Genomic DNA, 25,563 nt, shown 5'->3' with positions numbered 1-25,563 from the left:
GAGCTCACAGAATTGACCCTGAGACAATGATCAACCTGACCTTTACTGCCCACCTGCGTGTACCCACTGAGGTTTGTCCCACATTTTCCTGAAGTATTTTAAGCACACTGAAGACAGTCTGAGACTCCAGCCTGCTGTATTCCCTGTGGTAGCCTCATGGAAATAAATTCCTTTCCTGTTTCACCACCGCTCGTCTCTCTGCTTTGATTTTGTCAGAAGAGAGTGGTCGGACCTGGTCTGTCTGGGACTCCCAACAGCCAGGTGCTCTTGTATTGGTTAGAATGTAAATGTCACTTCCCGACTTGCTTTCACTCATTTTAAAACCAGGGAATGAAAACAGAAGAAACATCTATAATATTTTTTACCTGAGTACAAAATAAAGTCAGACTGGTCTAAAACTATAAAATTAGACCAAATGCAACTTTTAGTAACAAGTAAACATTATAAAGGCAACTGGGCAAAAGCAACACACCAATCAAAAAATGTTTTCCAGGGACAACCTCGGTGGCTCAGTCCCTGAAGCACCTGACTCTTGATTTCCACTCAAGTCATGATCTCACTGTCCTGGGATTGAACCCTAGCGTGGGGCTCCGCACTGACAGCATGGAGATTGCTTGGGATTCTCTCTCTCCCTGTCTCTGTGCCTATCCCCAGCTCATGTACTTTCTCCTGCTCTCAAAATAATAAACACTAAAAAAAATTTTTTTCAGACTCATTCCTCATGTTAGTTCACGGTAACAAATACCTACTAATTTTAATAGTAGAACACTATAGCCAAGCAGAATTAGCAAAAAGCTGAGTTCTCTATTCTAATTATAGTCAAAATTTTGAGACTGCCTCCTTACAAATGTTTTCATGTGTAAAATGATCAGCCTACAAACATTTTAGAGACTGAAACTACATGAGAGGAACTGTTCTTACCAAATTAAGCAAGATATTAAAATGAGTAAACAACCCTATCCTTCAAAAGCCCATAGAATCAAAGACTTGCATTAGTAGAATAAAGGACAAAAATCGCATGATCATCTCAGTGGACACAGAAGAAGCCTTTAACTAAATCCATCCCCCTTTCATGATAAAACACTCAAGGAAAATGGAACTTCCTCAGCCTGACAAAGGGCATGTATGAAAAACCCACAACTCACATCATACTTAATGCTGAAAGATTAAAATGTATACTTTCCTGTTAAGCTCAGGAAAAAGACAATGTCCACTAGTGCTCACCATTTCCATTCAACATATGCAGGATGTTCTGGCTGGGGAAAACAGGCAAGGAAAAGAAATACAAAGTGTCCAGACTGGAAAAGGAGGAAGTAAACTAAAACTGTTCTACTCATAGAAGACGTGATCTTGTATATGGAAAATTCTAAGGAATTCCCTAAAACAAACAAACAACAACAACAAAAAAAACCCAACTGAACAAATAAAGGTTGTGATTGCACAACACAAGACTATACAACACAAGATCAATATACAAAAATCAATTGTACTTCTATACATTGGCAATAAACAATCTGAGAAGTGAAATGAAGAAAACAATTCCATTTACAATATCTCAAAGAATAAAATACTTAGGAACAAATTTATTCAACAAAATGCAAGACTTGTACGCTGAAAGCTACAAAACATTGTTGAAACAAGAGCGAAGTGAAAAAACATCCTATATTCATGGAACAGAATAATATTCATCAAACTGATCCATAAAATTAACACAGTCTGTCAGAATCCTAGCTAGTTGCAGAAATTGACAAGTTGAGCCTAAAATGAGATTAAAATTAATGTGGAAAGGGACCCAGAACAGCCAAAACAATCTTTAGAAAGAAGAACAAAGTTGGAATACTCACATTTCCCCAATTTCAAAACTTAATACAATATTACAGTAATCAAGACAGTGTATTAGTATAATTAGCTACCGTATGGCTAGATCAATAGAATAAACAGACAACCGAGAAATAAACATTTATGATCAATTGACTTTGACAAGGATGTCAAGACAACTCAATAGAAAAAGAATACTCTTTTCAACAAATGGCCTTAGGACAACTGGATATTCACATGAAAAAAATGTATTTGGACCCCTATCTCACACTATATAAAAAATACTAGCTCAAAATGGAGACCTAAATGTAAGAGCTAACATTATAAAACACCTAAAAGAAAACATACGTCTTTGTGACCTCAGATAAGGTTGCGGTTTCTTTGATATAATACCAAAATCATAAGCCACAAAAGAAAAACTAGATAAACTGAACTTCATCAACATTAAAAACTTTGTGTGTTTCAAAAGACATCGTCAAGACAATGAAAAAAAAATCCATAGAATAGGAGAATTTATAAATCACGTATCTGATTAAGGATTTAATATCCAGAATATAAAGGGCTTTTACTATTGAATAACAAAAAAAAAAATCAAATTTAAAAATGGAAAAAAGGAGGGGCTCCTGAGTGCCCCAGTCAGCTGAACGTCTAACTCTTGGTTTCAGCTCAGGTCATGACCTCACAGTTTGTGGAGTCAGGCCCTGTGTCAGGCTCTGCACTGACAGTGCATATACCCTGCTTGGGATTCTCATCTTCCCTCTCTCTCTTTCTGCCACTCCCCTGCAAACACTCTCTCTCTCTCTCTCTCTCTCTCTAAATAAACCAACATTTAAAAAATAAAAATGGAGAAAGGATATGAATAGATATTTCTGAAAAGAAGATACACAAAGAGCCAAAACATAAATAGATGCTCAACATCATTAGTCATTTGAGAAGTGTGAATCAAAGCCACAATAAAATACCGCTCCACCTCCTCTAATATGATTATAAAAGACAACTACAAGAGTTTGTGAGGACGTGGAGAAAGGAGAATCCTTGATTACTATTGGTAGGACTACTGTTAGATGGTGCAACCAACTTTGGAAAATAATTGGCAATTCCTCTACGTTAAACAGAGTTACCATATGACTCTGCAATTCCACTCCTTCAGGAATATAAACGAGAGATGAAAACATGCATACACACAAGACTTCTACACAAATGTTCACAGCATTATTCCTAAGAGTCAAAAAAGAGGAAAATCCAAATGTCCATCAACTGATTATTAAATAATAAGCAGTGTATTTATACTATGAGATATTCAGCCATAAAAAGAAAGGAACCACTAATACATGCCACAATATGGATAAACCTCAGAAACATTATGCTAAGTAAAAGAAGCCAATCATAAAAGACTACGTATTACATGATTCTATTTATATGATATGTCCAGAATAAATCCATAGAAATAGAGAGTAGGTGAGTGGTTGTAAAGGACTGGGTGAAGAGGGTAAGGCAGGACAACTGATACTAGGTATGGGGTTTCTTACTGGCGTAAAGAAAATGTTCTGAAATTAAGAAATGCCAATGATTGCATACTCCGTGGATATAATGAGAAGTCCTGAACGATATACTTTAAAAGAGTGAATTATATGGTATGTAAAAATAACTCCATAAAGCTGTTATACAAAAAAACAATCAGCTTGTATGAATGATAAATGATAATACAAATAGGCAAAAACAAAAGACAGAATTTAAGGCAGGAAATGACTGCAATTATTAATGGAACAAGTTAAAACATTATATTCTTTTTTAATGTTTTATTTATTTTTGAGACAGAGAGAGACAGAGCGTGAGCAGGGGAGTGGCAGAGAGAGAGCGAGACACAGAACACAGGCTCCAGGCTCCGAGCTGTCAGCACAGAGGCCAATGCGGGGCTCGAACCCACAAACCGTGAGATCGTGACCTGAGCCGAAGTCGGTCGCTTAACCGAATGAGCCACCCAGGCGCCCCTAAAACATTATATTCTTAATGTTTTAAGAATCCAGTCTTCCCTTTAACTAGGATTTAAAAATATCTTTCAGAAGCAATGAATGAATTTCACTATTCAGCGACCTAACTGAAATGCAGCATAAAAAAAGGAAAAATAAAATCACACTACAGTTTAGCATTTTTGCAATTAAGCTCATTTCCTTCTGTCCTGCACTCAATTTTCAAACATTTTTATTTCGTTCAAGATTTAAACACAGAAAGTATTTAATGGATGAGAAACAACAAGAAAACCCTTTATAAGCTTTTAAAATTCCATGAATCTGTAAGGTCAGCTTATTCATTTTATCTTTCGATCATTTGTGAGGCTGGTATCACCATCACAACAAAAATTTCTCTTACTTTAGTCTTCCTCCTGGGATTTCTACTGTGCTATCAGCGAAGCCGAATAAAAAAATAGTCAAAGAAGCAGGCAATGGGACCGTAGCCCGTGGTTAAATTCTTAGAGGACAGCTCCTAGGCAAGTTTTCACTGCTCTCACTATTGCTGTGTATTATACACATATTTTGACAACCTCTACTTTTTATGAAGAATGTGAAAATACCAAGACTGGTATATACTTAGTAAATTATTAAGATCTTTCAAGATTATATATCTTTTCAGAGAATCTGTTCATCAATTCCTGTCTTTGGAAAAAAAAAAAAAAAAAGGAAAGAAAGTACTGGCATTATTCCAACCTCTACAGGAGTGACACATTCACTTTTCCAACCTACGACTGGAAGACTGGAAAACATAGAAAATGACGGAAAACAACTGGAGAACTCTGATATGCTGTGCAGTTTCTGAAAATACATTTATATTCTGCAAAGTTTAAAGATGAGAATACAGATAATTAAACTTTCTATGAACCCTTAAGTGACTAATAAATTATCCTACAGTATTATACATTTAATTATACATTATTGTGTGAAAGTAACTTCCATTGAACACATATTCTGCTAACAAACCAAAAACAGTCTTTAAAGTGTAAACTGTTCATCCCTGCCACAGTAAAATAAACCCAGGAGGATATTTTAATCCATCACAAACTCTGACGATTTCCACTAACCTCTGTTGCCATTTCTTTCAGCACATTCGTGTACTTTCAGCAAACAGAGTAATTCACGCCTCTAGTAAGCAAGCCTTCAAGGTGTTGCTACTCTCAACTGGCTTAACACTCTGAATAAAAGCTCAGTGGATGATTTTTATTTGTAATGGCTTAAGTCTTGAAGAAACTTAACCATAATGTGATTATAACAAAGTTAAAATCTAAACACCACCATAATGTAGTCAAAGAATATTGATGAAAGCATTCTAAAAATGAAGAGAAGGAGCTTTAACATCAGACCAACTCTACCAGGTAGTGTAAAAATAAACAACAATCACTTAGCAGCTGAGAGATTTCATTTCTTTGTTCCACACTGTTATGAGGAATGAATGAAAGTCAACAGATAAAAGCAGTACATCATACGTGTATCCTCGTCAAAAAATGGAAATATGTCAGATGAGCTGTGATATATAAGGCAACCTATGTGTGCTAGTTTTCTCGTCAGTGAATGCCTCACCTGCCTCCTCCACCTGATCAGCGTGATAATCACCTGCAAGACTAAACTTTTTCAACTTCCTATTAAGATTACATGGACTTTTCTTATTGCTAGTCCCCATGTCCAGTGACATGAGGCTAGGATGGGGAAACACTGTAATTCAATCCTGCGACTCCAGTTCGTTCCCACCTTCATAAATATGTCCTACCAGCTTCACAGCTCTGTCTCCAAAGGCAATGGTATAGCAAAGTGTCAGCTTACACACACTGCCCAGACATGTTTCTTATCTACCATCTGCCTCACTAAGAATACCGCTACCCTATCTGTCGAACATTTGGCCAGTATTTCTCAATTCTGGCTCTACATTATAAGCATCCACAGAAATTTCACATAAACATGCATAGATGTCAAGCCCCACGCCAGATTCACTCAATGAGAATATCTACAGAAGAAATCCAAGTAAATGTCTGGGCATTGTTTGTATATTTTATCTTTTTCAGCTCCACAAGATATTCTAACAGATAGCCATGGTTGAAAAAAAAAAAAACAACTGGAAAACCCTATGAGCGTAAATAGAATTAAGCATTATCTTCCATAAAAATAAATTTATATATGAATGATTCAATAAGTAATTTCTCAGACTTCCTTTCTTCAAGTGGAATAGTCATGAATCCCCTTAATATCTGATCAGAAGTATATTTTCCAAACTTCTAATAATTTGCTTTTATCTGAACTAGCTTCTAATCAACTTGATAGGAATGTGGTCAATGCAAGAACTTAGTATATCTTTACCAGTTTAACACAGTGAAGAACATTTCATTTTGTATTTTTTAGAACTATTAATGTATTTGCAGTACAAACAAAATCTTTGTCAAATAACAATTATTCACACTGTTACAGTAAAGTACCCCTATTCTTTACTTTCACCTACTTGACAAACATCAAATTTAAACCCTCTTTAGAAGATCATGTATTTTTTCACCTATAAAAATTAATACAGACTTTCAGTTTCCGGTCCAACACGTAAGAAATTTGAAATCTGCCATTCCATCCTAACAACAAGGGAAAAGCTGAACAGACTAAAAATCAACAACTCTTCTTAGATCCCTAGGACAAGTGAGGTGACAGGGCAAAACGCTGCCCCCAAAACTGCAAAGACAGGCCGATACCATGAATCACAACTCACCAAAACGAACCAGCCGGTAAGACACCTCCACTGGAAACAGTGCCAGGGTAGGAAAATCCAAACTATAATCGATGAAATGCTGGGATCTTAAAGTAGAAAAGTCTGAAAGTCACAAATCCCTGGGCACCCAGTCATGAAGGAAGTGGGGGGGAATCCTTATACTTTCGTGAGTTTTACCTCAAAATGCTCCACCAAGTTCCCACAGCAAATATCTGAGAAAAAAATCCCCTCCTGCTTCCAGCAATGGGTGGGGGAAAAGCAACCATTTTTTAAATACACTGGAGCACTCTGCTCTTCACAAGATCTGCCCTCTGAAGATACAAACCAGAAGCCTAAACTGCTAGGGGTTTATCAGAACAGCGCTATGAACAATAGCCAAATTAAGGAAAGGGCCCAAATGTCCATAGACTGACAAATGGATAAAGAAGACGTGGTGTGTGAGTGTGTGTGTGTGTGTATACAGGAATATCACTTGCGATCAAAAAGAATGAAATCTTGACATTTGCAACAATGTGGATGGAACTAGAAGGTATTAACGCTAAGTGAAATAAGTCAGTGAGAGAAAAACAAATATGATTTCACTCACAGGTGGAATTTAAGAAACACAACAGATAAACATAGGGGAAGGGAAGGAAAAATAAAATAAAAACAGAGAGGGAAGCAAACCATAAGAGACTCATAAATACAGAGAACAAACAGAGGGTTGCTGGAGGGGACGTGGACGGGGGATGGCTAACTGGGTGATGGGTATTAAGGAGGGCACTTGGGATGAGCACTGGCTGTTATGCGGAAGTAATGAATCACTGGATTCTACTCCTGAAACTCAATACTACACTGTGTGTTAAGTAACCTGAATTTAAATTTTAAAAAATTAAATTAAAAAGAAAAAGAAAAAGAACTGAACCGACCAGGTAGAAGGGAAAGACCCAACTCGAACCCACTCTAGCCACCCTAACTTACCTGGGTCACCTGAGATTCACTTGTGAAGTCCACAATCCAGAAGCAGAGGCTCACTAAAAGACTAAGACCTTCACACCTTACCACCAAAAATGAATCTAGATATAGACCCTACGCTCTTCACAAAAATTAACTCAAAATGGATCACAGACCAAAATGCAAAACTATAAAACTCCCAGAAGATCACATATGAGAAAACTTAGGTGGTCCTGGGTATGACGATGACACTTTAGGTACCACGCCACAGGCACCATCCATGAAAAAATAATTGATAAGCTGGATGTCTTTAAATTTCAAAACTTGTGCTCTGTAAAATACAAGGTCAAGACAATTAGAACATAAGCCATAAACTTGGAGAAAATATTTGCAAAAGACATCCAAAATATACAAAGGACTGTTATCCAAAATGTACAAAGAACTCTTAAAACTTAACAATAAGAAAATGAACAACCCAATTGAAAAATGGGCCAAAGACCTTAATAGATACCTCACACAAAGACATACAGGTAGCAAATAAGTATATAAAAAGATGCTCCACATCATATGTCACCATAGAAATAACTGCAAACTAAAACAAGGATAATCAAAACAGCCCAAATCTAGAATGACAACATCAAATGCTGGTAACAATGCCTGTTCATTACTGGTCAGAGAACAAAATGGTATGGCTGTTTTAGATGACAGTTTGGTAGTTTCTTAGAATACCAAACATACTCTTACCATACGTACAATCTAGTAATGACGCTTGTTGGTATTTACCCAAGGGAGCTGAAAGCTTATAGCCACACAAAACCTGCATAAGGATATTTATAGCTGCTTTATTCACAACTACCAAACTTGGAAGGAGCCAATACGCCCTTTAGTAGGCCGAGAGCTAACTAAACTGTAGTACATCCAAACGATGGAGTGTTACTCAGCGCTAAAGAAATGAACTATCAGCCATGAACAGACACAGAGGAAACTTAGATGTTAAAAGTGAAAGAAGCCAATCTGAAAAGGCTATACATACTATATGATTCCAACTATAGGGACATTCTGGAAAAGGCAAAATTATGGAGACAATAAAAAGATCACTGGTTTCCAGGAGTTAGGGGAGAGAGAGAGACGAATAGGCGGAGCACAGATTTTTAGGCAATGAAACTACTCTGTACGATATTCAATGGTGGATACATGTCATTCATTTGCCAAAACCCATAGCATATACAACAAACAGCAAGAATGAACCCTAATGTAAACTGTGGACTTTGGATGATTATGTGTCTGTGTAGGCTCATCAATTGTAACAAACGTACCACTCTGGTGGGGGATGTGAATAATAAAGGAGGCTACGCTGAGTGCAGATAGGGATATGTGGGAAATCTCTATTACCTTCTGCTGAACCCAAACCCTGCTCAAAAAAGTCTATTAAATAATTAATATATTAACAAAACCCCAAAACTGTTCAAAAAATAGCCTATTAAAAATCAATACATTAATAAATGAAGTTAGCCACGTTCTCATGATAATAAGGGTGGACATACTTAATTTTACTGCTCACTCACAATGTTAACATCCTGCTAATGTGCTATTTAAGCAAAACTGTAATGTGCACTATTTCTGCAGTAAAAATTTAATAAAATGCTAAAATTAACTGTGAAAGATACACAGATCAACATTTAAAACTTCCTTTATTCAACACAATTGTAATATTTTGCAATAAATGCCCAACAATATTTGAAAAATTATGTCAGTTAATTGCTTTCTTTTCATGTGAATCAAAGGAAGATCAAAACAAAAAACAGGGGGCGCCTGGGTGGCGCAGTCGGTTAAGCGTCCGACTTCAGCCAGGTCACAATCTCACGGTCCGTGAGTTCGAGCCCCGCGTCAGGCTCTGGGCTGATGGCTCAGAGCCTGGAGCCTGTTTCCGATTCTGTGTCTCCCTCTCTCTCTGTCCCTCCCCCGTTCATGCTCTGTCTCTCTCTGTCCCACAAATAAATAAAAAAAAACGTTGAAAGAAAAAAAAACAAAAAACAAATTGTAGCATCCACACTAACTTACAATTAGAGTATTCACCAGGTCAAAAGAGACCTCTAGTTACCTCTTCCACCATTATTTTGGTAAGAATTTTTTATTATTTGTAAGCAAATTAAGGTTGTTGAAAAATATTCATTCTTATTATGTCCTGCTTTGGAATCAGGATGGTCTACAAAGGGGTCAAAATGAATCATATTTATTTTCACAGGAAATTATGTAGAATAGCTTTTGGTATATAAATACACTCTTAAACGAACCACTTGTTCAGTCTACAAGAAATACAGTCATAAATAGTGGTCTGGGTTAGAGAAACAAAAAAGAATGTGTATTCTGACATATCAAGTAAAAACCATCTTTCATCCCGGCACACCCATTCTCAGATGCTTAATGGCTAAGTTCTTTTCTCAAGTATGGCAAAGTGAATTTTAAAGAAAAATACAGCCCATTATGAAAAATATAGTACAAAGACTGAATAGATGGAAAAATCTGCTCCAACACTTTTTCTCCTTTTCAAAAGACAAAGAGAAAAAATACACAAAAGGAAAGCAATTTAGCAGAAAGTACTGCAATAGCTGGTGCCACTGGATTTATAGTCACCTTTGGCAGAGCACTGCTGTGAAAAAGCAGAGGTACCGCTATTACAAGAAAAGATTACGTACTTTCGAGAAAGGGTAGGATTAATCACTCTCCGACAGACAACCTCACCAGGAAAACTTCAAAAATTCTAGACAGCATTTACTGAAAGGGAAACAAACAAAACAAACCAGGGATATAAAAAAAAAACAACAAAAACCCCTAATTTAAAATAAAAAATCTCATCGTTTAAGAGTAATTACCATATAATTTCTAAGACTATATATTTTATAAATTCCATGTGCTAAGCAAACCTTAATTTTCAAATGAAGAATTATAAAACCAAAAATATCAGCGAGTTTTTAGTTAAAAACCCTGTATTTTCCACTGTAAGGGAATGTAAGTTACTCTTGATCAACATTCATTTTTAAATCATAGCACCAATAAAGAACAACACTCATGGGACACCAGGGTGGCTCAGTGGGTTGAGCATGTGACTATTTGGCTCAGGTCAAGATCCCAGGGTTGTGGGATCAAGCCCGCATTGGGCTGCACGCTGGGCATGCTTAAGATTCTCTTTCTCTCTTTCCCTCTCTCTCCCCCTCACTCCACCCTCCCCCTCCTGCGTGCTCTCTCAGAAAAATAAAAGGAAATATGCTCAGCATGTCATCAATTCATTTATTTGTCTTATATGACAACCTCCAAAAGGACTAACACCAGTTGGAGAAATGTAATCAAGTAGAAATCAGCTTTATTTACTGAATAAAATGATATCTACACTTAGTGCTACTTGACAATGATCCAGTGAGCAACTATAAGAAATTTTCAAAAAGTGGGATCTAATTTCAGTTTTCAATTAAAGTATCACACATTCTTCCCAAGGGACATGCAATGTATTTAACTCTAAAGAAGGTAACCATGCACCCGAATTTGCTTCTAGGGGTTTTATGAGGTTTTTCTATATGTTATTTTTTAGGTTGTTTTCTTCTACTAATTTTTTTTATTCAAAATTTGCAGACATCCACAAAATTGCAATATTTTAATAAAATGCTTACTTTCACTTTTATCTTTTAAAATCTAAATATAAATATTTCTAGATCTCTGTATAATATTAATGAAAATATAAGAAAAAGCTACAAATGCAAACATTTTTAATTAAAATTAGGTAGTAAGGGTTCAAACAAGCTGAATACTTCAATAGAATTGATGACTGAACTGCCCCCAAAAGATGCCCAACTAAGCATCTTCATTATCATATTAATTATAATTCACACACACACACACACACACACACACACACAAAAGGCTTCTGCCACAGGATCAAATATTTGTGAAAGTAATTTAACTTAGCATACAGAAGTACTATATATCATTAAGAATTACTTTTTCTTAAACTATTTTCTATTTATGACTAAAAGATTAAATTTAAACTGATACTGCAAGTATAATTTTTGAAACTTTACTATAAAAATGTCGGTAGTAGTTCCTTCCTTAGCATTCCTCTCCACTGATGATTTAAAAGCAAGGCAGCCTGATGAATTAAAACAGGGATTGGCAAACTTCAGCTTGTGGGAGAAATCCAGTCCCCCGTTTTTAGAACTAAAGTTTTATTAAAACAGATCTATACTCCTTCCTCCCCGTGTCTGTAGATGCTTTTGTGCTAGACTGGTAAAAAAGCTAATATACTTACTATCTAGCCCTTTACAGGAAGTCTGCTGACTCCTGAGCTAAAGATTTAGATTTAGATCCTCGTTATTTTAAAGGCATGCGAGCATACAAACACACCCATCTCATAGTATGATCTTTCGTAGACAACCTATGAGGTTGATCATTTAAGAATCTGTATTTCTGAAAAAAAAAAAAAAAAAAAAAAAAAAAGAATCTGTATTTCTGGGATGTCTGGGTGGCTCAGTTGGTTGGGTGTCCGACTTCGGCTCAGATCATGATCTCGCAGTTCCGTGAGTTCAAGCCCTGCGTCGGGCTCTGTGATGGCAGCTCAGAGACTGGAGCCTGCTTTGGATTCTGTGTCTCCCTCTCTGCTCCTCCCCAACATATGCTCTGTCTCTCTCTCTGTCTCTCTCTCTCTCTCTCTCTCTCTCAAAAATAAACAAACATTTAAAAAAAAAAAAAAAGAATCTGTATTTCTTCTGTTTTAGAATTGTATACCAACTACTTTCCAGTTTCTGGACTCTTGATAAAACAGAGGATACTGGTTAATTCTGATTTGCATTGCTTTAGACTCCACCGCATATTTTCATATGCTATAATGTTTCTGACAGTTTGTTTTAAAAGAAAATACCACTCAATGTTATAATTTCACAAGGTCTAATTTTAGCCATTTAAAATATAAAGAATGGTAATGTAGAAATTTAGATTTTAAACATTAAATTAAGAAGACGGCTAGATGGGTGGAACTGGGGATGAAATTAAATCAAATATACATCACAGAGACAAAGGAACTGAGCTTTAAAGATAAGAATTATTTTAACAGGATAAAATATATTCTAGACTTAAGGAATTGCTGAACACATGGCCCTTTGTGAAAGAGTGAGTAGTAAGAAGTAACCTGTGTCAACAATTCTTTCCCCTACTTACCTCCACAGCCAAAAAAGGAAAAAAAAAAAAAAAGTTATGCAGTAAACATAACTCACGTCCAAAATTTCTTTAAAATGAAACACAAGAGTGAAAGATTAAAACGACTGGGATTACTAAATTGAAAAGTGGGTAACTACCAGGCATTTAAATTCACCAAAACTGTTAAAAATTATACAATATGGGGAAGATAACCAACTTATCTTTCTTCTGTTGCAGATAAAAATTAGATATACTGTGGTTCAAATTAAAGCATAAGTTAATTAAATTACAAACATAAGCATCTTTCTACCTACGAAGAATTCTGAGTAAATCAGAAGGTGCTATTTCTTGGAATGATTTATGTCATACGTGACTAAGGGAAGAGAGGTCTATCGAGTACCTTCTGGTAGTCTTTCATGAACTCTTAGTTTATTGCACATAAATCAAGGCAAAAATCACCTTGTTTTACTTCCTAAGAAATTCTGTAGTACTGTATTATGTTTAAAATCTATCTTAAAATCTATACTATTCAAATATAGTAGTATATTTAAATACATAATATTTGAACACAAATAAGGTAGTGATATAATAAAATACCCTTTTTCTATATTATTCTCTTATATTCTAGACAGATTTGTGTAGCTCAAACCAAAAACATTTCATTAATCTGTAATCCTCAAATACTGAGTATACCTTCTTATGATCATAATATGCCAAATCACTGAAGAAAAATTCTCATTTAAACATTATAAAACAAAACAATACTGACACTCGTTATTAATTTTCTTCTTGTAAATAATGTGTCACTTTCAATGCATGAAGTTAAAACCAAAGACAAACAACCAAAGCTTACCTTTTAGCAAAACTACCCCATCGTCCAATTATTTACATGTATATCACTAGTTACTACTACCCCAAGTAACCATATGATTACCAAATTTAACACCCAAATTACATACCAACAATTCAAAAGTCTCTATATTCAATCTCTTATATAAAAATTAATAAAATCACGTGATAAGGAACTGTGAAAATTAGTAATGGGAACCCTCACTAAAATGGATTTGGGAGGTTTTGGCAGGGGGAGCTCATATCCTACCACTCATCAACTGCAGACCTAACAGGAAGAGATGGACTTGACCTTGCAGTCCCCTCTATTCCACTACTCCAGCTGGAGGTGACAACTTTTCTCATCCCCCCGCCCCAGGCAACAGCTCCACCAATGAGAAGTCCCACAATTTGAATTCCTGGTTTACTCCAATGGACTGGTAGATCCTAACTGCCTTCCCAACGTCCTTTTCTGCTTAAAAAAAGGGTGTCTGTCCTTTGTTTACCTGCACTTGCCTATCGTTTTATATATGTGTGTGTGTGTGTGTGTGTATATATATATATATATATATATATATTTTTTTTTTTTTTTTTTGAGAGAGAGAGAGAGAGAGAGAGAGAGAGAGAGAGAGAGAGAGAAAGTGGGGGAGGGGCAGAGAGAGAAGAGGACAGAAGACCTGAAGCATGTTTCATGCTGACAGGCTCATGGCTCGAACTCATGAACCGTGAATTCTTGACATCATTGGAGTCAAACACTCAACCGACTGAGCCACCCAGGCACCCCTTGCCTACCGTTTTTAGCAGCTTGTTTGTCCTGGATTGCAATTCTCTTTTATTCTCTAATAAACCCATCTGTTCCTATTAAAAAACTTACAGTTTTACTTTTAAGGTTAACAAAACCCAGTAGTAGTTTTATGTAATTTCATTTTAATTTTTTATCCTTACTATTTACACCCAAGAAAGGAAAGTACACTGTTAATTTTTTTTAAGCGCCCCAGTTTATGTCATAACGAGACCTTATCTGTTATAGAATAAAAATGCAACAACCTAGTATCTTAAGTATTCAACGTGAGTTTTCAACAAAAAAAGTGCATGTTTTTCATAGGTTCCTTCCCACTCCATTTTGTAAACAAAGGTTTACATTTGTGCATCTACTGACTTGGATTTTGAATGTAATCAACGGACACAAAGTAAAGGGGCCCACAATGGGATGGAGTCCAATACTTCATCCTCTGTTACACGTCCTCGAAGCAGCCCATTAGACAGAAATGGTTCAGAACATTCCCAATCCTCTACAGAAAATGAAACTCTAAGATCCTAGAGATGGAAGGACTCCAGATATCACACCCCCAATTTCCCCATTTTACAGGAAAGGAGACTGAAACCCATTTCAGCTGGCTTAACCAAAATTAGTCTGAAGACTAGAACACTTCTAACAATAAAGCCATCCTTCCAAAATTCCTTTACCCTTTTCCTCTGGGATGGCAACGTCAGGTTATAATTTTAAAAGTAAAAAATACGAAAAAACAAATGGAAAACAAAGAATATGGAATAAAAACCTATCTAACTTAAGGCAGAAAGGCTTCCTAAGCAGACTTGACTCCCTACTAATTAACTTATCCCTTTTCAGTTCCATTCAGAGTCTATCACACCTTGTTTCTCTCGGAAAGAAATTCATTGCAAAGTAACTGCTTCCAAGCAGGCACCATTTCTAGTTGTTTCTAAAGTAAAAGTGCCTATTCCTCCTGCTGCAGTAGTTCATGCTGAGAATCACAACCTACTGCTGACACAGTACTCGTTCTTCCTTTTATACAAAGTCCTCTTTAATAAAGAACTAAGTTGAGAAGTAAAAGTATTTCAAAGTCCTTGTTTCTCCTCTGGAGCTAGAATTCCAAATGACTAGAATTCTTCCATAGACAAAAAGGATGGCAGGGGAGAAGAGGAGATAAAAATGGGGCTTAATTCTAGCTACACTGTTTCCCTTTTAACTACTCTGAACAAAAATCATTTCTAAATTTTTCAGGACTGTAATTATGTTTTACAACATAAGCAGCAAGTCAAACATTCTAATACTATCTTACAAGTGCAAAGTCACTAAATGATCATTTAATGCCTACTATGTGCAAGAAACTTTCACATCTCAATAGCAATTTTGCAGCCTTATGATTAAGAAGAGCCAGTTCCATGACCCTTAAAGAAAAAAAAACCAAACAGTACTCTTACAAGATTTTTTTAGGACTGTACTAGCAACAAAAATAAATGAAAACAAGGCCTTCCTAAAGAGTGTCTGGCACTAGTTGCCTTTCAACAAGTATTTGCTGAAATAAACTAAAGAAGGACCTGAAAACTGAAACTACAGAAAAACTCTCACAATATCGTATACTGAATATTCACCAAAACAGTCTCTGCATGGTCTTAAAAGCTATACATAGACATTACTGCATTTAATTGTGATGCTAACTGCATGACCCAAGTAGGATTATTATCCTATTTAACTGAACAACTTGGGCATAGTTCAGTGGAGCACACAGAACTGTACAAGTTAAGGCTGCCATATACTAACAGCAGGGGCACCCTACCATTTACTAGGTGGAAGCCAGGGATATAAAGTAGCCTGCTACGTGCTGGATAAACCCACAGAATTATCCAGCCCAAAATGCTACCACTACTGAGAGATACTGACCAAGAATACGTAACTATAATGAATCCTAACCAAATAACAACCAGATAACTCAGGTGAACATTCATGGTTTTCCACCAACTGGCTCCTATTTCTGTCTCCAACTCAATTAGGATCATCACTATTCCAACCTCTCTTTGGTACTCCTCTTAACTATCATAATTTGCTTTTCTCTACTTTTGCCCATATTGCTTGCCTAGAATAATTTTCCTAGTCCTTCCCTGCTACTCTGAATCCTTATCTACTAATGTGTAGCAATATCATCAAGTGCAATGACTTTGCCTATAATCTGACTTTACAGAATGTCAGTAGACTTCTAAATTCTCTAAATTCAATGGTTTAACAAGTTCTAGTCTTTTAGTTAGGACTGGAAACTATATGAAGAACCACATTTTTCATTTCTTTTGAATACTCCCGTAAAACAATACATTGCCACTTGGAATTACAGAATTATTTCTCAAGGAAATCATCTAATACAGCATGTTCATTTTAAAAGAATAAAAAATTAAAAGACACCTAATTCTTTAACAGAAAGAAAAGAACCAGAATTCAGGCCACAGTTTATAATCTAATGTTAACGCTTAATAAATGTTGGTTAAGTGAACTCCAAGGTACAAAAATCACCTTGTAAGTTGGCATTCAGCAAAATTACACTGTAGTTTAAAAGACAATCCATGCCTTATCAGAGATTGCTTATTTTACTGTATCTTCCACAAGTCAAGAAAACAATAAATGAGATTTTTAAATAATTTTGATAATTATAATGAAAACTCATACATTTTTATTAAAAAATTCAATAAACTTGAGATGTCAGTTTTCTGCTTAGTCCTTGAAAGAGTCACACATAAAATGACTTCATTTCGAAAAAAATACCTTACAAAGATCAGAGTAGCCCATGGTTATAGTAATTCAAAATTATACTAGTAAACCAGGAATCTAGATAAGGACAACAGCAGCATTACTAGAAATGCAAACCTTTTTTCCCTTTCTAGATGTTGATATGAAAATAATTAGATTATTTTATCCCAATAGTTTTCATCCCTAGATTAATCATAAGAACCAAATCATACCTACTTCTACATGGCAAAAAGAGAATTAAAATAATTAAATCATGTCACTGCTATATATGATGTATTATATAAAATTATGCTTTCCTGCTTCCCATCAGTAAGTATATGCCAACCTCACATTCTTTCTAGAAGCCACGAAGTTCAAACATAAAGCATGTTTATAATGTCATTCACTTGCTATAGACTAATGCAGGAAATACATTAAATTCATCTTGCCTCATTTCTGGTTAGAAATTTAAAAATTCAGATTTTCCCTATTTCTTGTCTGTAAGCATTAGATATCAGATGTAACTTTCTCATCTAGTTTTTTTAAAACCTCAAAGTAGATTAATTTCATATAGTCCAACATTTAAGAAGACATTCTATTAGTCGAATTACATGTGCACTGGGGCGCCTGGGTGACTCAGTCAGCTGAGCTTCCAACTTCGGCTCAGGTCATGATCTCACAGTTCGTTCGGTTTGTGGGTTCAAGCCCTGCATCAGGCTCTGTGCTGACAGCTCAGAGCCTGGAGTGTGCTTCAGATTCTATGTCTCCCTCTCTCTCTTCCCCTCTCCTACTCACACACTGTCTCTCTCTCAAAAATAAACATATATATATATATATGTACATATATATGTATATGTATATATATATATGTATATGTACATATATATATGTACATATATGTACATATACATATATATGTACATATATATATATGTATATATATTACAAATTCTAATAGCTCAATCCTACTTCGGAAAACATTTCCTACTTTCTCCTCCACAGTCAAATGAAAGAAGGCAAACCAATCTATTACTCTGGAATATTCATTATGCATCTCATTAAAAAGTAAAAACATGTTTGGTAAAAAGACTTCCTGACTTCATTCTAAATACAGTAAGAAGATTCTAAAATTAAAAAAAAAAAAATTATAGCTGTAAACTTATAATTACGTGTTCACCTTCATATAGTGTTCAGCTATTAGAATGTATTAGCAAGTCACATACAAGTGAGGATTTGGGACACCCAATCTTTGCTTTTATTTGGCAATTAGAATTAGGCCTATATTTTAACTCCTTTGTGTCAACTTGTTCATTACTCAAATGCATTAAAGGTAACAGTCTTGCCTAAAGAAAAATACTTGGTTTTATAAAATTGGACTTGCCGGTGGTCCTCATTAAAAGTACAAGGGGCAGATTGGCTGTTAAAAGAAAAAAAAAGTTGAGACTACATTGAGAAAACAGTAAAAGCTGAATCCATTTAAAAGAAAAGCAAAATCTAAAAATAACTGATTTAACTTTATTTTTTTTTCTTTTAATCCAGTGATGATATTCTTATGTTGGGAACAAAAAATGTCTGCTTTTAGTTCCAAACAGTCCATCTAGATCCAACAATACACTATTCTTGTCACTACATGGAATTTTGCTGAATAGTTTGAACCCATACTGACAAAATTAAATTTTAGTCCCATCTTCACAAGACTAAAACAGGAACCCTAAACTAGAAGGTAATGATCACTGGGTTTAGGAATAAAAACATCTAAACATTTGTAGCCAAAAATAATTCTAGTCTCATCCATCTAGACATTTGGGCAAGAGCCCTTGAGACATACTCTTGGAAATTCAGATTCAGATCTAGCCTGGTCAGATTTTACCATTTCAACAGGAATGTGTGCACGACTGGTATTTACTATGAAAGTAGATTTCACTCAATAGTACATATTAATGGCCCATCCGAAAACTTTTTAAGTTTTTTGAAAGATAACACACTAATCACAAATGAAGCTTGAAGCATATCCTGATACTATATACAGTACTGCTTTGAAATAAAGATTTTAAAAGATTATAAGGAAAATGCAAAGCACACGTTTAACTAACTTAGCAAGTTTCCTCCGCTCTTCTCAGGAGCCAGATACAACGTGAAAGGTAAAGCTCCCTCCTTTTTTATTTATTTATTTTTTTGACAATAGTAATTCTTTTGTGATCACCTTACGATTTTTTTTCTTACTACCAACACATTACTTTAATATGTATAAGCAGATATCCTAAAGATGAATAAAGCATTTGCTTTTAAAAATTTTAATGTTTAAAAATAAGTGTATTTTAGTTAAATATGGTTAAATTTCATGATAAAAACAATTCTATTTCGAGTTAAATAGTATAAAAGTGAGAGGTATTTTCCACTGTTCAGAATTAAAAACAAAAATGATTCTGAAGAATGAGTAGGTATTCGGAAAAACTATGCTATGCTATGACAAGACTATTATAGTTCATGCATAGTCAGGAAAAATAATTCTCCTTATATTAATAGTTCAGAGTACGTGTACATAACAAATATGACTACGAAAGGGAAAACATCAAGAGAATACACTTATCCATTTGCATTATACTAACAAAATGATCTAAAACTTCTAGAAATATCAACCCTTCTTAACTGTTTACATCAAATTAATTTACACGATTTATTTTCTAATTTCTTTTTCCAAAGGGCAAGTCAAACAACCAAATGAAATTCAACCTCTAATTCATTAGCACAATAGGTCATAAATTCACTATCTACCAAAGCAGTTAAGGTGCGTCCTATGTTATTGTCTTTAAATCTCATTCCAAACCATATTGCATTCAATATACCCCTAGTATAAGCAAAGAGATTTCCCCTTAGAAACTTCTAGCTCCTTGCAAAGACAGTAGTTACTATAGCAAAACTTTAGAACTCTATGTGGATACGTAGTTAGCTACCATAAACAGAGAGATGAGAAACACCCCGGCAACATATAGCCTGAATAGATGTATAATTAAGAGAAAAGCGAACACCACATGATTTCACAAATATTATATACTTGATCATACCATTTTTTGGAATTTAAACGGAAAAAGCAACTACTCAGCAGCACAGAAGGACTGGGGAGATACAGCAAATGTGGAAAAAAACTTTCAATGAAAGGATACAGCCTTAAAGCACCAGTCTGAGTTCCGACGGCCAGGATCTTCTGTACAGGATCAAAGGCCAGGGCTGAAGGTTGATAGGGAAATCCATGGCGAACAGTCTAGGGATGGGCAAATGACATCACAGCAACCAAGGCAGCAAGCAGAATTAAAAACAGAAAAGTCAGTAGAGGCATTAGAATCTAGAGCCAATTATAACTGATGCAGAACACATACACATGCACTTACTGCCTTAAAAAAAAAAAAAAAAAAAAAAAAAAAACAGTACAAAACGTACATCAACAAAACTTATGCACACAGAACCTGAAACCAAAAGAAGTGAGTGTGTGTACGTGTGTGTGTAGATCACACCACACACACATACACAAATACCTCCCAATGTGACACTTTCATTTCTGCCCTTCCATAATACTGGGATTCTACGGAAGTCTTAACACTCTATACTATCAAGTCTCAGACCAAAATACCAAAGTTTGCGGTAGTAAAAGAGATCTGTAAATTAACGTAAAAATGCAGTTCGTGTTTTATTTCAAGTGTGATAACTTCATCGTTACTTTATTTGGATCCCAAATGCAAGTACTGCTAAAGAAAAGCTGTCATACAGTTACTTTCCTCAAGGATTCAGGAAAACGATTATCAAACCTCTATCCCCAAATTTTGCAATTGTAACAGAATGAAAATAAAGTGCAACATATTATTTCTGAATTTTGCTGTTAAACCCCGAATTTCAGGGCATTGGGGCAAAAATGTGTATGCAGCCATTTTTAAGAAACTGACATATGAAAGCATGGTATTTATAAGGCAGGTATTAACATCGAGACAAGTTTGTATATCTCACTGAGCAGCCAGTGAACTAATTCGCTGCATCATTCTTTCCCAATTACAGACCGCTATGGCAATTGTGCCATTAATAGGCAAAAATCTCAGTACCAACTTTTTAATCAAACAGAATGCTGAAAGGACCCTGTGATTTCGTATTTTAAGCTTCTGGCCACATTTTAAGGGAAAGGTGATAAGCAAATATCCAATTGAACAGGTCTGGTTTTTTGATGAACAATATTCATTCGAAACTGTTTCCAAAGGAAACTTCGAAGTTGGTGAATTACATTAAAATGCGTGAATGTAAAGGCTGTAAGGTTATTGACAACACAAATTAAAGGTCGGTGAAATACGTTAGAAGCAACCTTGAAATGACTGCTGCATGTGAAAAGGAGGGGGGGGAACCCCAAAACGAAAAACCAAAAGGAGTAAGATGATGTCAATCTCCAAAATAACCCACTAAGCCAATGCTTCCTTGGGCAGGAGCGAGCCCTCCATCCGAGGTATAATTAATACTGGCGTTCTATTCCCTGGCATTCCCGGGAAAAGCCCGAGGTGCCCCCCGGAAAACGACCCCCCAATTTTCGCGGGGCTGCGCGCTCCGCTCACCTTGCAGAGCTGAAAGTGCTCGGACTGGAGCGTTTCCTGGATCTCGGGCTCCCGGTTCCCAGCCGGGTGCTGCTGTTGCTGCTGCTGCTGCGAGGCCGAGGACGAGCCGGCGGTCAGGCCGTCCAGCACCTTCCTGATGTTGAATTTCCTCATGGTCTCGGCGGGGCTCCCCCGCAGCCCGGCAAGGGGAGGCAAGAGGCGTCCCCCGGCGCGGGAAACGAGCCCGGGCCGAGGGCAGCGTCGACCGAGGACACGGAGGAGTGGGGCAGAGCGGGGGCGCGAGGGGAAGGAGGCGGCTGGGGAGAAGCGCAAGATAATCCAAACAGGAAATACGGCGACGACGAGAGAGCAGCGGCCACCAGAACCCCGGGCGGCGACCCCTCTTCTTCCGAGGCCGCCGCCGCTCGCCGCGGCTGCTGTGGCGCCGCTTCAGCCGCCGCCGCCGCCGCCTCGCTCCGCGGCCCGGCGGCACAGCAGTGGCGGCGGCGCCCGGAGCCCGCGCTGCCCAGCCTCACCTGGCCGCGGGCTGACTCTGCGCCGCGCCGCCGCCCCGGCTCGCCCCCGCCGCCGCCGCCGCCGCGTCCATGGCCCGCGGCCCCGCCGCTCCTCGCCCGCCCCGGCCCCGCAGTCCCTCGGCGCTTCCTCCCGCTCCTGCGCTTCCTCCTCTGCTCCTCCTCCCGGGGGTCGCCGGCCCTCCGGCGGCGGCCGCCGCTCGGCCTCCCCGCCTCTCAGCGCCGCTGCCCGCCCAGCATCGCACGCAGGGCGCCCGGGGTGGGTCCCCGCGCTCTCCGCTCCGCTCCTCCGCCGCTGGACCAGCCCGCCCTCGCTCCTTCAGAGCCCCCGCTGCCTTCCTCAGGCGCCGTCGCCGCCGCCGCCCAGGCTCTCGCCCCGCCGCTCCCTCTCGCCTGACAGGGCACCTCGGCACACGACACCAACGCCCGCCCAGAGCAGCAGCGGCAGCCGCGGTTACAGCGCCGGCCGCGGTGGTGGCGGCAGCTGGGCCTCCGCGGAGCGGGGCTGCTGAGCATGCGCACGCGCACCGCATTCCCCCCTCCCGCTCGCTACCACCAACCCCCCCCCCCCCACGCCCCCTCCACGGGAGTGGAGCTGGGGCTTAAATTACCTTCTGCGAAAATCCCAGACCATGGTTAAATTTTTCCCACCCCAATCGCCCGGCCAGAGTATGCAGCTGCTTCTCCTGCAGCTGAGATAGTAAAAACGTGGACGACTAACGAGCAGCAGGAAGCCTTTATTTTAAATTCGGGGGTTTATGCTCTCACCCTTTAATGAGGTACACGCTCCTGGCTGCTGGCTGCAATATTGCTCTACGGATGGGTTTTGTTTTGGGTTGATTTGGATTTGAGTTTTGCAAAAGCTTCGAGACAACGATTATGTCTGTGGTGAAAGGATGACAGACTTAGGTACTAGCAAAGGAAAGAAGATAAACCGGGGGCGGAGATATTAATTATTTCCTGAATCTGGTACTGTGGGTCAGATTAAAGCGTGGCCATGGCAGGTAGCTGCTGGAATGGAATAGGCTGCCAGAGGGGAGCCGTTCCAAGGCTGGGTGTCTGCCCGGGCCAGTGACACACCACCCCTGGATTCAGTCCGCACGCTAGGGTGGGTGGGGATGGAGGCGGGAGCAAAGATGGAAGTAAACACCGCACCGCCACTCATTTTCGGAACCTACAATCCGCCTTGTAATTCTGATTGTCCACTAAGTAATCCCCAGTAGCTTCTACACTCTTGCGAGGTGAGGGGAGAATGAAGTGTTTGCTCAGACTTCTCCGCTTCTTCACTGGCACAATCTCACTTGGAGACGTAGAGAGAAATGTCTGGCTCAAGTTTGAAAAAGATTGAAAGATTCATGCCAGGGGCACCCTCCCGGAGAGTGTGTTCAAGAAAGAAGGGCGGATGTGAAGCAAGCAGCATTTGATTGGAAAGGACGTGGAAACTGGGAAAAACGTAAGGAAGGATAGAAGCACATAAAGATTACTTTTAATTCGTAGGGTGGGGGTGGAAACGGAGGACACCCTCTCAGGTTAATAACTCTTTGCCCCTCATCATCCTGCGTACAGGCAAAGAGAGGCAAAGGGTTTCCTGAACCGAAAACAGAAGTGCCCGCCCTCTTCTTTATGATTGGCCGCCTCCTACGGCGTCCAGGGAAATTCTCGTCAAACTACTGGTTGATGTGACAGGCCTTCAAGGATATTCTGCGAACCAACAACCGGGGCTTAGGGATTTCGGGAAATGTAGTTTTCTGCAGGGCTTCCGCGTCCAGGAACTAGTCTTAGGCTTAGAACCTAAAAAATTGTTTCCTGGCTTAGTATTTACTGAATTACTTAGTTAATTTACTGAGTACAACAAGCAATAAAACACGTTGGAGGGTCTTCTTAAGCTATTTCCAAGCGGCCCTGAAATTTTTGCTTACTAATTTAGTTCCCTGAAAGACATTATGAGTTTGAGTCCTTGTGGTAGGTAATGAAGACCCAGAAATGCAATGTTTGCTTCAAACAACCTCACCACAGCCTAAAGGGGGCAAACCTTACATAAAAAGTAATTGTACAACAATACGATGGATTCATTGATGGAATCATGCACAAGAACTAAAGAGAGCAATTTAACTGGCCAGAGAACACCTAGGTATAGTGATACCATAGTTGAATCCAGATGAAAGGAGTTGAACAGGTGAAGAGGAGGAAGAACACTGGACGGCAGGTGGAAGTTGTTGAAAGTATCTGGAGAGCTTTTTAAAAATACAGACACCTTCATTGGGGGCATTTGCAAAAGAAGTCTCTTCCCCACAGAATTTTTTGATGCACCTTTTCATCTAAGCTGGAAATAAATTTTAAAAACTCTCTTCGGAGAAGGGACAGCTTATTGCTGAGAGGCCTTGTGGAGCAGTGGAAAAATCCTAGGCTCTGTTGTCTGCCCAACATGAATTTCAAGGCCTTGGTGACATGTGCAACATTGAGCAAATGCCTTAACTTTTTCTAAGGGTCAGATTCCTCATGTGTAAAACGACATTAATACTACTTTCTTCCTAGAGTTTTGTGAGAACAAACAGAAACAAATGTAAAGTTTGCACTACATTGCTCAGCACTCTATAGAATGCTAAATGTCAATTTTTCCATTCTACTATCAGGGTCCTTGAGGTGAAAGGGACTTCAAGAGATCATCAATTTAAGCCAGTCCCCCATTTTTTACTTTAGGATATTTGTTTTGAGTTTCCTACCTCATCCCTCTCATCAGATTATGAACTCATCCTGGCCTTTCCAAAAGTTCAGTTCATAGAGGACATGTGACATTTAGGATGAATGTGGAGCATATCTGCTAATGGAGGCTAGCTTTGTGAACTTGCAACCCTCCCTCTCCAAACTCAGGGAGACCAGGACATATCCAGAATTCTGTTCGGTAAAAAACAACAATACCCCCAAATATCTACCTTTATGAGAGCAAAAATGATGGATCCTCAAACTCATGGTTTTTCTTGTAAGTCAGTTTCAATTGATCAACAGATTTTTAAAATTAAGATAGGAAAAAAAAAAACTAAGGTATAAAATTTAGGAATCAATTAAAATTAATTAAAAATTTAAGTTAAGAATAAAATGATGAATGGGGTGCCTGAATGGCTGACGGTTGAGCATCTGACTCTTGATTTCTGCTCAGGTCATGATCCCAGGGTGGTGAGATTGGGCCTGGTGTTGGGCTCTGAGCTGAGCGTGGAACCTGCTTAAGATTCTCTCTCTGTCTCTCTCTCAAAAATTAAGTTAAATTTTAAAAAAAATATGATAAAAATAAAAAGGCAAAAAAATATATCAACATACAAAAAGAAAGGCAGTTCATTAAGTTATCTGGTATTGAAAGCCAAAGACTAAAGATTCATATATTCCAGAATCTGCCAGTCTTCATTGCCCCGTTTAAAGGCTACCAAGCTAAAGAAGGCTCTGTTAGTAG

The 25,563-nt window shown here is 38.1% G+C and overlaps 1 protein-coding gene across 6 annotated transcripts in view; it reads right to left on the bottom strand.

Annotated features, from left to right (window-relative positions):
* STXBP5 (syntaxin binding protein 5) overlaps positions 1–21,884 on the bottom strand; it is a 170,726-nt gene extending 148,842 nt beyond the window's left edge. For all 6 annotated transcript variants that reach the window (XM_081795781.1, XM_060616860.3, XM_060616861.3 and 3 more), the window contains exons 1-2: positions 21,607–21,884; positions 20,182–20,279 (exon numbers count right to left, since the gene is read on the bottom strand). In XM_081795781.1, the coding sequence (XP_081651907.1) occupies positions 20,182–20,279; positions 21,607–21,759 (251 nt within the window). In that variant the 5' untranslated portion in view covers positions 21,760–21,884. The remainder of the gene's footprint in view (positions 1–20,181; positions 20,280–21,606) is intronic.
* Between the last annotated feature and the right edge of the window lie 3,679 nt (positions 21,885–25,563).

Source organism: Panthera onca, chromosome B2 (genome assembly GCF_046562875.1).
Source record: "Panthera onca isolate mPanOnc1 chromosome B2, mPanOnc1 haplotype 2, whole genome shotgun sequence".
Taxonomy (NCBI): Eukaryota; Metazoa; Chordata; class Mammalia; order Carnivora; family Felidae; genus Panthera; species Panthera onca.
This window is presented reverse-complemented; position numbering and strand designations above follow the sequence as displayed.